Source organism: Vicia villosa, unplaced genomic scaffold, assembly GCF_029867415.1.
Source record: "Vicia villosa cultivar HV-30 ecotype Madison, WI unplaced genomic scaffold, Vvil1.0 ctg.000101F_1_1_3, whole genome shotgun sequence".
In the NCBI taxonomy this organism is placed as follows: domain Eukaryota; kingdom Viridiplantae; phylum Streptophyta; class Magnoliopsida; order Fabales; family Fabaceae; genus Vicia; species Vicia villosa.
The window spans coordinates 365,305-377,202 of record NW_026705013.1 but is presented as its reverse complement, the minus strand read 5'-3'; the positions used below and the strand labels follow the sequence as shown (position 1 = coordinate 377,202).

The following is an 11,898-nucleotide window of genomic DNA, read 5'->3' as shown; positions in this document are numbered from 1 at the left end:
CCAGCATAAGTGCATATTAGTAGCTGAGTTATAAGCTTTGAGGGAGATTATGCCCAAGCCTCCTTCATTGATTCTTTTGCAGCAAGTCTTCCATGCAACAGTCACAAGCATATTGGTATCTATGGTGCCACTCCAGATAAAATTTCTCATCCAGCCTTCAATCTTTTTGATTATGCTTCCAGGCCAAGTGTACACAGACAGGCAGTGGATCATCATGCTGAAAATTGTGGCTTTAACTAGTTGAACCCTACCAGCCATGGATAGGACTTTGTATTTCCAGGCTGCCAGCTTCAATCTTATGTTGTCAGCAGTCCTTTGAAAATAACACCCAAATGAATAAAAGGAGGATTAGCAATAGTGAAACCAATGATATTTGCTAAAGAAACATGTCTGGCAGTAGTCATTCCACCAACATATATTAAAGATTTAGAGAAGTTGCAAAACTGGCCAGAAGTGTTTCCATAATACTTAAGGAGATTAATAATAGCATTGAGAGATTTGGAGTCTCCTCTACAAAGTATCATTATGTCATCAGCAAACAAAGTGTGAGAATGAACAAAACATTATCTATTAGCCTTGATGAGATTGATTTGATTATTCTTGACAAGATTTGTTATTCCTCTACTTAAAACATCCTATGCAATACAGAAGAGCAGAGGGGATAAAGGATCCCCCTGTCTCACACCATTACTACACCTGAAGTATCCCACTTGCTTACCATTGAAACCTATAGAAAGATTTGCAGAATTCAGAATAGCATAGATCCAGTTACAGAAAGTAGCATTAAAACCAAAGCATTTCAAGGTTTGGATAATGAAGTTCCAATTTAAAGTATCAAAAGCTTTGGCAATGTCAATCTTCAAAGCCACATTACCACTAAAACTTTTATTTTGGAGGATATTGATGGCCTCAGAAGTCAAACAAATACCATCCTTAATGCACCTACCAGACACAAAGCCCTTTTGCTCTTTAGATATAATATTAGGAAGGATGGAAGATAGCCTCTCAATCAGAATCTTAGATATAATTTTGAACTTGAAGTTTGCTAAAGCTATAGGCCTATACTGGCCAAGACAGCTAGCCTCTTTGGTTTTAGGAATGAGGACAAGGGTATTGGCATTATAATTAGGCATGATCCATCCATGGGAAAAGAATTGAGTAACAACATTTATCACATCCAACTTAATTATGTTCCAATAGGTGTGATAGAATATGCCTCCAAAGCCATTAGGGCCAGGGGCAGAGTTGGCATTAAGATTCTTAACAGCACCATGGATTTCATCAGCAGAAGGAATCAAAGTAAGCATAGCATTAGAGTTATCATTCAGTAAGTGAGGAACATTAGCATTTATCAAAATATTATCCTGCATTCTATGATTGTTATTAAACAGATTCTTAAAGTGACTTTCAATGTGGTTTTCCATAACAGCAAGGTCAGTAACCACATTGTCATCAATGACAAGGGAGGAAATAAGATTAATCTTTCTCCTAATTTTAGCATAAGTATGGTATAATTTAGTGTTCCTGTCTCCATGCAAGGTCCAGTTAATCTTAGCTTTTTCCTTCCAATACTCCTCCACCATATTAAGAGCAGTTTCCAAATCATGTTGAGCTTTGGCCTTCACCTCATAAAGGCTATCAATGTAGCCTTGCAGGCTAATGCTAGATGGAATCTCTTTCAGATTTTGCTCAGCCTTACTAACATTAATATGCACATTACCAAAACAGGTTCTGTTCCAATCCTTAAGTCTAGATTTAATAATTTTCAACTTTTTTTCAAGGACAAACATGGGACAGCCAACCACATGAGTTTTCCAAGTATCTTCAATCACTTTCTTGCAATCCTCATTCTTGGTCCACATGCTAAGAAATTTGAATTGAGACTTAAAAGGGATCTCAGCAATGTTTCAAGAGAGTAAAATGGGGGTAGTGGTCAGATTTAATTTTAGGGAGAGTATGATACACAACATATCTACAAGCATCAAGCAAATCTAAATTACAAATGACTCTATGTAATCTTTTTTCAGTTCTATGTCTCCCTTTCCTACCATTGTACCAGGTGAAGGGATTACCCAAAGTAGGAAGATGGATGTAATGATTAGAGTGAGTCCAATTAAAAAAATCAGTAATAGGCTATTTAGAAGGAGAATTATTACCTATGTACTCATCTGCACTAACAACGGAGTTGAAATCTCCAATAAAAGACCAAGGAGTATTAGGAGTTACCTGACTTAACTTGTGCCAAAGGAGCCTTCTAGTAATGTAGTTAGTTGATGCATATATAACAGAAAAACCCAACAAAGTACCATTCAAAGTAGTAGAGAAGGAAATATATTGATCATCAATGTCAGTTATAATTGGATCAAGATTAGTCTTAAATAAACACCAAAGATTATGAATGTTAGAAACCCTATTATTAAAAGCAAAAGGCTTAAGATCAAACCTGGCAAACCAAGTTTTAGGAAACTTTTCAAAACTCATCCATGGCTCAACAATGAATACAAAGTCAGGGGAGTTTTTATGTATAAAATTTTTAAGAGCAATCCTTGAAGCATTGTTGGCAATGCCTCTAATGTTCCAATATAAACAATTCATAAGGTCATGTTGGTTTTACGAGACATAGGTCTAGTTTTCCTAAGAGCAAAGGTTTTCTTGTTCTTCCTCCTTTTAGAAGTCACCAACTGAAAATCCTTTTCTGGCAGTAAATCCATACCATTGTCATCTTCTTTGTCTTTATCAGCCATATTATCCCAAAAGTCTTGGAGAAAATCAGTTATTTGTTTTTTGTGGACTTCATCTATTTGAGTTTCTGGAACATTGTCCACCATTTGGGTAGCATCAATATATTCAACTTCCGAGGTTCCTTCATGCTCTAAATCTGGACCTGTGACAAAATTCACCAAAATATTGTTATTTTCATTACCAACATGTTGTAGCACAACTACCTCATCAGAATGTTTAGAGTTAGATACTCCCTCCTCATTTGCCTTGTTGGAAAGACTGTTATCTATATCCTTCTCACTTTGAGAATCAATTTCAGTAACTTTCTTCTTTTCTTTCTCTAAGTCCATTTTGTTTTGTTTCCGATCCGCCTATTTTGGTTGTCCCATCCCTTTTCTTTTGCAAGAATGGATTGAATGCCCAATGCAAGAGCAAAAAGAACAGAACTCCGGGACTTTCTCATACTCTATGTCCACGAATAAAGCAAACCCCACCCTTTCAACAAGGATTTTGTACAAGAATTCCTTATTGAGGTCCAAATCCACCAGCACTCTTACAAAGTGACCAAAAGGTCTCTCAAATGCTGATTTATTTGAAGCTGAATCAATACAAATCGGGGTCCCAATGCTACTAGCAAGAGAAAAAATAATCCTTGGTCTCCAGTACCTTGAGAAAGGCCATGGATTCTTATCCAAACTTGGGCAGAGGTTTATTTAAGGGTTGAAGGAACAAAATCTTTTGTCCATGGAAAGAGCTTAAGGACTCCTTGTAGAAGCGACCAAGCACTAACCGAGCGAACTCTTTGAACATCCTCCAAGGAAGAGAAGGAAAACTCAAAGAACCCCTTACCAAGGGAGGTAACTCCCCACATTCCGATTGTCGGCCATAACTCCAAAAGCTTATTCCTTAGATTTACCACAGTTAGCGGAGTAGCTCCCTTTAACCAAACAAACCTACCATGAAGGTGATGTTTACAGACCTCCACCCCTAATTTGTATTCTTCTTCTGGTATTGTTATTGCCAGTCTATCCCCTTTCAAGCAAGGAGTGGGGAACTGGCTAAGAGGAATATCACACACATTATCTGAAACTACCGATGCGAAAGACTTCACCTGCTTTTTCGCATTAGGATTCAATGTGTTAACTGTACTTGTAGAAGACGATGGCAAACAGGCTTTAGGAAAGAGCATAGAAACGTCCATAATGAAGAAGATTAAGGTTAAAGAAGGAGAAAGAGAGTAAAACAGAGTGCCACCGGAAAAACGATGAACTAGCCGTTATCAGTCATGCTTTCAAAGTACAATAGATAATACACAAAACTAAAGTTGCAGGAGGAAAGTGTGACTTACTACATCTGTTTCTTTGTCAGTCCATAGATACATTGTTCAAGCAATGTTTATCTGATGTGCTCCAGTGTTCAAGTCCTATTGTAAACATGCGGATCCCAAAACCTATCAAATAATAATATCAGATCATATACAATAAAATAACTAAATATTAAATATGTTTGGGATTTTAAAATATATTCACAAAATATACAAGATAAATGAGAAGTGTGCAAAAAATTAGGTTAAAATGATTTGATTTTCTATTTTAAATAAATTACCCAAAGTTGGTTAAAAAGAAAAATAAACAAGTGGTAAAAAAAATAGGTTTTGGTCCTTGTAGGACTTGAACCCACGCCGCCAAGCTTACAAGTTAAAACCTTAGCCACTGAGCCAGGTGCTTGTGTTTCATCATTAGGCGCCTCCAACACATAATATATTAAGACATGTGCTAAATAGTTTAAATGAAAAATAAAACACCAAAAATGAAAAAGGGGGATTTGAACCCACGCCCTTGTATACTAAAGCCCTAAAACGCATGCTCTTACCATTGGATCACACGATGTAGTTAGTTTAACAAACACATATCATTTAAAATGAAATAAACTAAGTTCATGAAGTCATAAGACCAAATTCATCTCTAACCTCAATTTCTGGAAAATCCATCATCATCAAAACTTAACCATTATCAAATATAGAAACATGAAAGTTGTTCATTTTTTCAACACGAGTCTAACCATGTATCTTTCAGTCATTGATTTTAATTGTGGCTCTCTAATTTCCAAAAAAACGTGATGAACCCTATAACTTTGATTTAAAGTTAAATGATTAATATGCACAATCAATCTTTAATACCTTAGGGATTTCATTCAACACATCAAAACAAACAGTCTAGTATCAAGAAATGCAAAAATTGATGCTCAAATCTTGGAGTTCAAAGTAGAGTTTCTTACCTCTGCAACTGGAAATTGAAAGTGGACTTAGTGCAGTTCTAGAAGTATTGAAATGATCCTCTTAGATTCCCTGAATCCCTAGGAAGCTTTTGAAACACCTAACTTAAACTGAAAGTACTCCAATTTCTCTGGCCAAGTCGAGTTGCAGTGATGAAAACGTGAGATATGGAGGTTTGGATTTATGTGTTTCAGTTGATTTTTAATGCATACAGAAGTATATATATATATATATATATATATATATATATATATATATATATATATATATATATATATATATGCTAAATGGATGGTGTTTGGATGATTAACTTGCAAAGTGGTAGCAAGAAATGAGAGTTTCAAAGTTATGGACTTCAAAGCTCAAAAATGGAGAAATTTCACCAATTCTAATTTGAGAGAGTTTCATAGAAGTTTGAGGGTGATATCTCGTGTGTTTTAAAGCTTAGAAATGATCTCTATTTATAGAGAAAAATTAGGGCTTGAGTCAGATCACATGGAGTTTTAAGGTTTCATAACTTGTTTTTGAAGCAAAGTGGTGAACATGGTTCCAATGCATAGAACAAGCATGCTTGGAGTTGTTGGATGCTTTAGGCATGTTTTGTCTAAGCCTTTGGTGGAGTGTATGCAGAAGCAACAAGTTAGGAGCTCAAAACAAGTTAACTTTGTGATTAAAGCCTCTTTATGAAAATGGAAGTCAAGCCTTTATGCTTGGAATGAAATGAATTCTTGGACAATGCTTGAAACTCTTGGGTAATGGCTCAAAAGCAAGTGTAATCTTCTGATTAGAGGGTATTGAACAAGTTATAGGACCTGTATTTTATGATTAGATGTGTTTGAATTGGTTTTGCAGCTTAATTCATCTTGGTTGGTGATTTGAATTTCAAGAATGAGAGGCCAACTTCATGCCTTAAAAACTCTTAGCTCAAGAAGGCTATGGAGATGTGTTAGTACTTTTTGGAAAGATATTGCAACACTCTTCAACTCCCTTTTTTGGTGTTTCTTCAGATTCATCCCCCACCTTGGTGAAAAATGCCCATAAAGTTGGAATAAAATTAGGTTTAAAACTCTTTGAAATTTTGCTAAGTGTTGGACAGATCTTCATGAGCCCATATCTCTCATATGGTGCATTTTTTATGAAAGAGTTATATGTGAAAAAGTTGTAGTATGGATCAAGATCCACACATTTCATGTTTGAGGATTTTTCATATTCGTCTTGGATTTTGAAGTTACTTGTGCATGAAGTTATGGCTAAAAGCTTGGATTTTGTTGACTTTTTATTCTTGATTGATTTTCCTTAATCAAATGACTTTAATAGTCATATATTCATGATTTTAATCTTCAAAAGTCCATGGTTGACCAAATTTCCCAAAAGTGAAAGGTAGTCCTGCACGGTTGACTTTTTCAAATGAATTGCATTCTTGTGGATTTTAATTGAATCAAGCTATTACTACCAAATAAATGATATGAGTGGATTTTAATGAAGAATTGGAGATCCTTGAATCAAGCTCCATACCAGAGATATTTTCCAAACTTCTTTAAATTTCACTATTTTTATGGAAAATAGTTTCATTATCAATGTTTGAGTTTCACAAGATAACGATCAAGATATATAGTGGTGGTGATCGTGTTATTATTGGATGTAGATGGTTTCTTGTGGATTTATGTGTTAGCAATATCTTGAGCGTTGTTATGTTATGTATGTATAACATATATTGATGTAGTCAATAATTATACACTTGGTTCTATAAAAAACTGAGGGTAAAATTTATTTATTTATTTAATTAAAAAATAAAATAAAATAGGGATTGTCCTCTCCTTTTATAAAAGAACAGAGGTAATATTACTTGCAAAAAAATGGTGAATTGTGAAAAATTGAATGTAACATGTACTGTTTATATTTTCAACTTTTTACCATTCACCATTTTCTTTGTGTGTTGCAATATTCAAACAAAGAACTATATTCAAAACAAAATTTTCAAGATCTTATTTTGTGAAACAACATTTCTTGCAATATATTACAATATGTTTAGGAATTAATTACACTGTAATATCCTAATATTATTTCAAGAGACTAAATATTAGGAATAACTATTTAGTTAGAATGTAACTAAATGGCACTTCGGTAAATAAGGTCTAGTTGAGGGGTGTTTTGGTCTATGCACCTAATAATTAGACTTAAGGGGGTTGTTTGGCTGAATTCATTTTCTTGTCTTTGGAACAAAACAGAATTTGGGGAGTAGAAGAAGAAGAAGAAAACGTGAAACAAGGAGAGAGGAAGAAGAGAACCCTTTGCCAACTTCATCACCAACCTTGCATGCATTCTTGATTCAACCATCTTCACATCTTCTTCTGATTTTCGCAACTTCTTCTTCAGCTTAGTCAGGTTAGTTTCATAGATAGAGACCTTGGGGTATTCTATGGGGTTCATGCCATGTTTGGGGGTTAAAGGGTTTTTGAGAGTAAATGTTCAGTGATCTTACAAATTGCATGTTTAACCCTCCATTCTAGTAATAATGAGTATATGCATGTTTACTATAGCTTATTATTTGATCATCAATGGCTGCATGTAGAAATATGGGGCTCGGGGACCCCAAATGCGTTTCTGCATTTTGCTGATTTTGCAGAGTTCGCTACAGCGAACTTTCATTCGCTGTAGAGAATGATTCGCTGTAGCGAACTGTGTAGCAAATAAACTTGGGAGTTGAATTGATTTATTCGCTGTAGCGAACTTTCATTCGCTGTAGCGAATCGGGGCGTCGCTGGGAGTTTGCTGTGGCGAACTAACCTGAATTTGAGAAGGTATGCTTCTGTTTGAGTTTGCTGTAGCGAACAGAAGTTCGCTGTAGCGAACTAGTCTGATACAGAATTGATAATTCTCCCATAAGAGTGCAGTTTCGCTTCGTATCGGAATCGAAGGCCTCTTACGACTTGTATGATATGTTAGTACATGTTTTAAGTGTATGAAACTATAATATGATCACCATCTTACTTGTATGCATGTATGTTTGAGAGATGCAATTGTTGATTATGTTATGATGTGATCATTGTTATTCTCGTTCGTTCCGGCTGAATGATCGGAGACGCCTTGACTGTGTGGCTTGACTGTGTTGTGGTATACTTGAATCGGAGTGGGCCTAGGCTATTAGGGGGTAAATCACATAGAACACTTAATACTGTTGCAATGTGCATGTGGAGATCTTCAAGGGCGTTTCTCCACTAGCCGTTAACACATTGGCGTTCTCGGTATGTTCTACACACCTGAGCTATCATTGCGATGTGCATGTGGAGGTCTTATAGGGCGTTTCTCCACTAGCCGTTAACACATCCGCGTGTTTGGTATGGTGGAGAGGTAATGCCATGTAGGCAATATTACCTTCGATTCACCTCTAGTGATGCCATGTAGGCAAGATCACTAGGCTTTCGCCCGGTGGGCTCGTATTATCAAGATGGCGTATTTGCACTAGCCGTTAACACATCGGCGTATAGACAAAGATGGGGCCAGGCGCCACTTAGGCAACGTCGCGGCTGTAACTCGTCTCAAATGGAATCCATTTAGGAAGTAAATCCGATTTGTCTTGCGGTGTGCATGTGCAAGTGTCTTGATGCGATGTACGGGTGTAACTCACCGAGGGTGTGGATTGCGTAGCCTAATGAGCGGGCTGTAACTTACTCATGGATTCCTCGTACACGGGTACGAGTTTGCATACAGTGGTTTTGACTATGTGATTATCTTTGTGGCCACATTGGATAGTTATGGGACTTCCAATGGTGGTGTACCTTGTTTGTACTTGTACCTAGCCGTGAGGTAACCCAGATTCTCGGTGGATCCGTAGATTGCATGTTCCTTGTAGAACCGAGTGAACCCGTAAGATAGGGAGACTCACTGAGATTTAGTAATCTCACCCCATTCCAATTATTCTTTTTACAGGTGGTTCGAGGCAGGATCGAGGCAAGGGTAAGATGATTTAGCTTCGAGTTGATGTTTCTTGGCGATGCATTCCGTCGTAGTCTATGATCTTTTGTGTCTCCATCTTTTGTACTATAGATATGTATTTGTACCAGTTGGAACTCATGTATTTTGGCCATGACAGTTTGGGCTTTTGTACTTGTATTTATACATTATCTATTCCGCTGCTTATGTTTATGATTTTCGAGTACCATTTTAATGCCATATACGTATATCCTAGGCAATGTATGTATGGGGCGTTACATACACAATGTTGTTAACATGGAAAATAATAACAATGTTGTTAACAAGAATTAATATGTTGAGGAATTAATTACACAATGTTGTTAACTGACAACATATGAAGGTTATCCCAAAATATAACAATGGCCTTGCAAGAACTGGAAACAACAACAATAACATAAACATAACTATCTGAGATAGATTGCAATAGCTAAAAAATATGTTTTGTTCAAGGTTGGTGTTAGAGGAACAACATACAACACATAATCTTTAATATTTTATCTGTCTTGTAATTCATCCCAAAGAATAATGTATACGAGTTTGGAACGGTGATAAATGAGTTAGATTTACGGTGAAACTTAATGAATGAGTATTTTTATCGTAAAATATTATTGTCTAAGCTTTCGGTTATTAAAGAAACCGAAAGAATAGATCATTTGATTTATAAATTTTTAAAAAAAGAAACCACTTTGAAGAAATAAAAACATAAATAGAATTTGCCAAGATTCAATGCATTTCATGAATTACTTTTCCCCTAAGTTATATTAATCAAAAACGGAGGTAATAGATGGTATTTAAAAAAAATGGTGTGTCGTGAAATTATACCTCTTTTTTTTTGGGCGAGGTGAAAGTGTTGGCATGAAATGTATTATTTGAAATAGTGATTACTATATATCAATCTATCATATGACACGTAAAATTATGATTAACAGTTGAAATTAAGGTATTAAATAGCAGTCGTGTTGCGATTGCTATAAGGCTTTCATAATTTTGGTCGGTAGAGATGTAATAGTAAATATGTTCTTTAACATAAAAATAAAGAACAAATGTATCAATAACAACACCTTCCTCCAAGATATTATTTTGTAGCATCCATTTTTGTTTTAACAAAATTTCATTTAAAACCATGATTGAAATGGAGAGAATAAGAAGAGATTCAGAGAACAGTGTATTCTAATTTTTATTTTTCATAATTGTCTGAATGGGCAAAATATGAATTTTATTTATAAGATTACAATGATACTTATTTGAAATAAGTATTAGACAACAGGGTAAGCAACATACGTTGCAATGTCACAATGACCTGAAGTTCCATCACCTTCTCTTAGCAACCTCATGTAGCCATTCTCACCCCATCCTGTACCCCATGAATTCTTAATCAACCAATATTTCTTTCCTTCACTTTCACTGTAACCAACTATAAGTAACGCATGGTTAATAAATTTTCCACATGGTCCAGTATATATTCCTTCTTTGTATGCATTAAATTCCTCACCGAATGCGATAAGAGCTCCTATCGGTTGTTGTGCCACAGCTTGCAGTAATTGTTCTTCATCATTGGTAGTTACAGATTTCCAATTACTTATTTGAGCTGTTGGTTGTATGTTCCCATTTATTTGGCAGTTTTTTTTCCTGGTATGGATAGTCAGTTTCTTTAACAATACCATGGTTTTGAATTATATATTCGAAGCTATAATGCATATGTCCATCGATGCAACCTCTGCTCTTGTAATCACAATCAACCAATTGTTGTTCTGATAATGAAATTAAATTTCCAGTTTTGATTTTCAAAATACTTTCTACAACTGCCACCGCGGCAAAAGCACAACAACATCCTTCAACAAAATTATATTGATTAAATTAATATTTTATCTTTTCTACAACACACAAAATCAATTTTCATACAAAATATCCTTTGCTTTTGGAATTCTAAGAATATTTTTTTTATGAATGGTTTGATTTATGTTTTAGAAATGTAACTGTTGTGAAAAACGATACCAATAACAAAATAGAATAGGGAATTAGGGAGGAGAAGAAGAACACAAGAATTGGTTATAACTGTTATTCTTTTACTTTCTCTTAAAACAAGATTACAAGTTTACAAAAATAACAAATATCCTCTCTCACCCTAAATTAGGATTTGCAGCTTAGCAATGATGAGAGACTAGTATGCTATTTATAATAAAACCTAACATACTAACTAATGGGCTTTTTCAGCAAGGCCCATTACACAAGCCAACTTAATAAACAAGCTAACTTAACAAATTAGGGTTTAAACACTAAACCTAATTTAACATGCTAATAACCCTAGCATCTTTGACACAAGCATGTGAACAACCTTCGACTTCATGCTTAATCCTGTCGAACCAAGAAGCTACCCTTTGGCCATACTAGAGTTTGATCCAATATCTCACAAATCTCCACCTTGGATCTAACTCTACAACATCAAGGGAACAAACTAGCTTTCTTCATGCAGCTTTATCAACTGCATACAGTGGAAAAACTTGCAACTCGGCAATGTCTTGGTAATCATATCAGCGCATTGTCTTTTGTAACACCCTTCTAAACCCCCGCGGAAAATTTAACAAAAATCAAAGTAAACATGAAAAAGGGTATTACAACTCCAATAAAACAAGCAAATATTCATGTCATGCCGTAAAGGAACGATAAAACAAAATTTATTCTAAAACAAAAATTATTCAGATATCATGTTAACACAGCGGAATATTCTTAACAACTGAATAATTAAACATCCAGAGTCGGAGACTCATGATCCAACCAAAAACCATAAACAAAACAAGGATTTATCAACCAATCCCAAAATAACGTTCCCAGTGTTACACGACCAGAGCATGACACAGACCCAACTGACTCTAACGAACTACTTGACGAGCTAATCCTCACCAAGTACACAAGCTACTCCTCAATCT

At 35.4% G+C, this 11,898-nt stretch overlaps 2 protein-coding genes across 2 annotated transcripts; both read right to left on the bottom strand.

Annotated features, from left to right (window-relative positions):
* Positions 1-296: 296 nt before the first annotated feature.
* Positions 297-1,862, bottom strand: LOC131624079 (uncharacterized). The gene is made up of 2 exons (XM_058895066.1): positions 697-1,862; positions 297-510 (listed from the first exon to the last, which is right to left on the bottom strand). The coding sequence occupies exons 1-2, from the start codon at positions 1,860-1,862 to the stop codon at positions 297-299; spliced, it is 1,380 nt and encodes a 459-aa protein (XP_058751049.1).
* An 8,365-nt stretch (positions 1,863-10,227) lies between these two features.
* Positions 10,228-10,635, bottom strand: LOC131624078 (ananain-like). The gene has a single exon (XM_058895065.1). The coding sequence runs from the start codon at positions 10,633-10,635 to the stop codon at positions 10,228-10,230; it is 408 nt and encodes a 135-aa protein (XP_058751048.1).
* Positions 10,636-11,898: the final 1,263 nt, after the last annotated feature.

What these genes read in the sequence shown, in the direction of transcription:
- LOC131624079 (XM_058895066.1), bottom strand. Translation starts at nt 1,862, where the DNA reads ATGTGGACCAAGAATGAGGATTGCAAGAAAGTGATTGAAGATACTTGG. An exon ending in AAGCAAGTGGGATACTTCAG is followed by an intron (nt 511 to 696) that starts GTGTAGTAATGG and finishes GATACTTTGTAG; the next exon opens with AGGAGACTCCAAATCTCTCA.
- LOC131624078 (XM_058895065.1), bottom strand. Translation starts at nt 10,635, where the DNA reads ATGGTATTGTTAAAGAAACTGACTATCCATACCAGGAAAAAAAACTGC.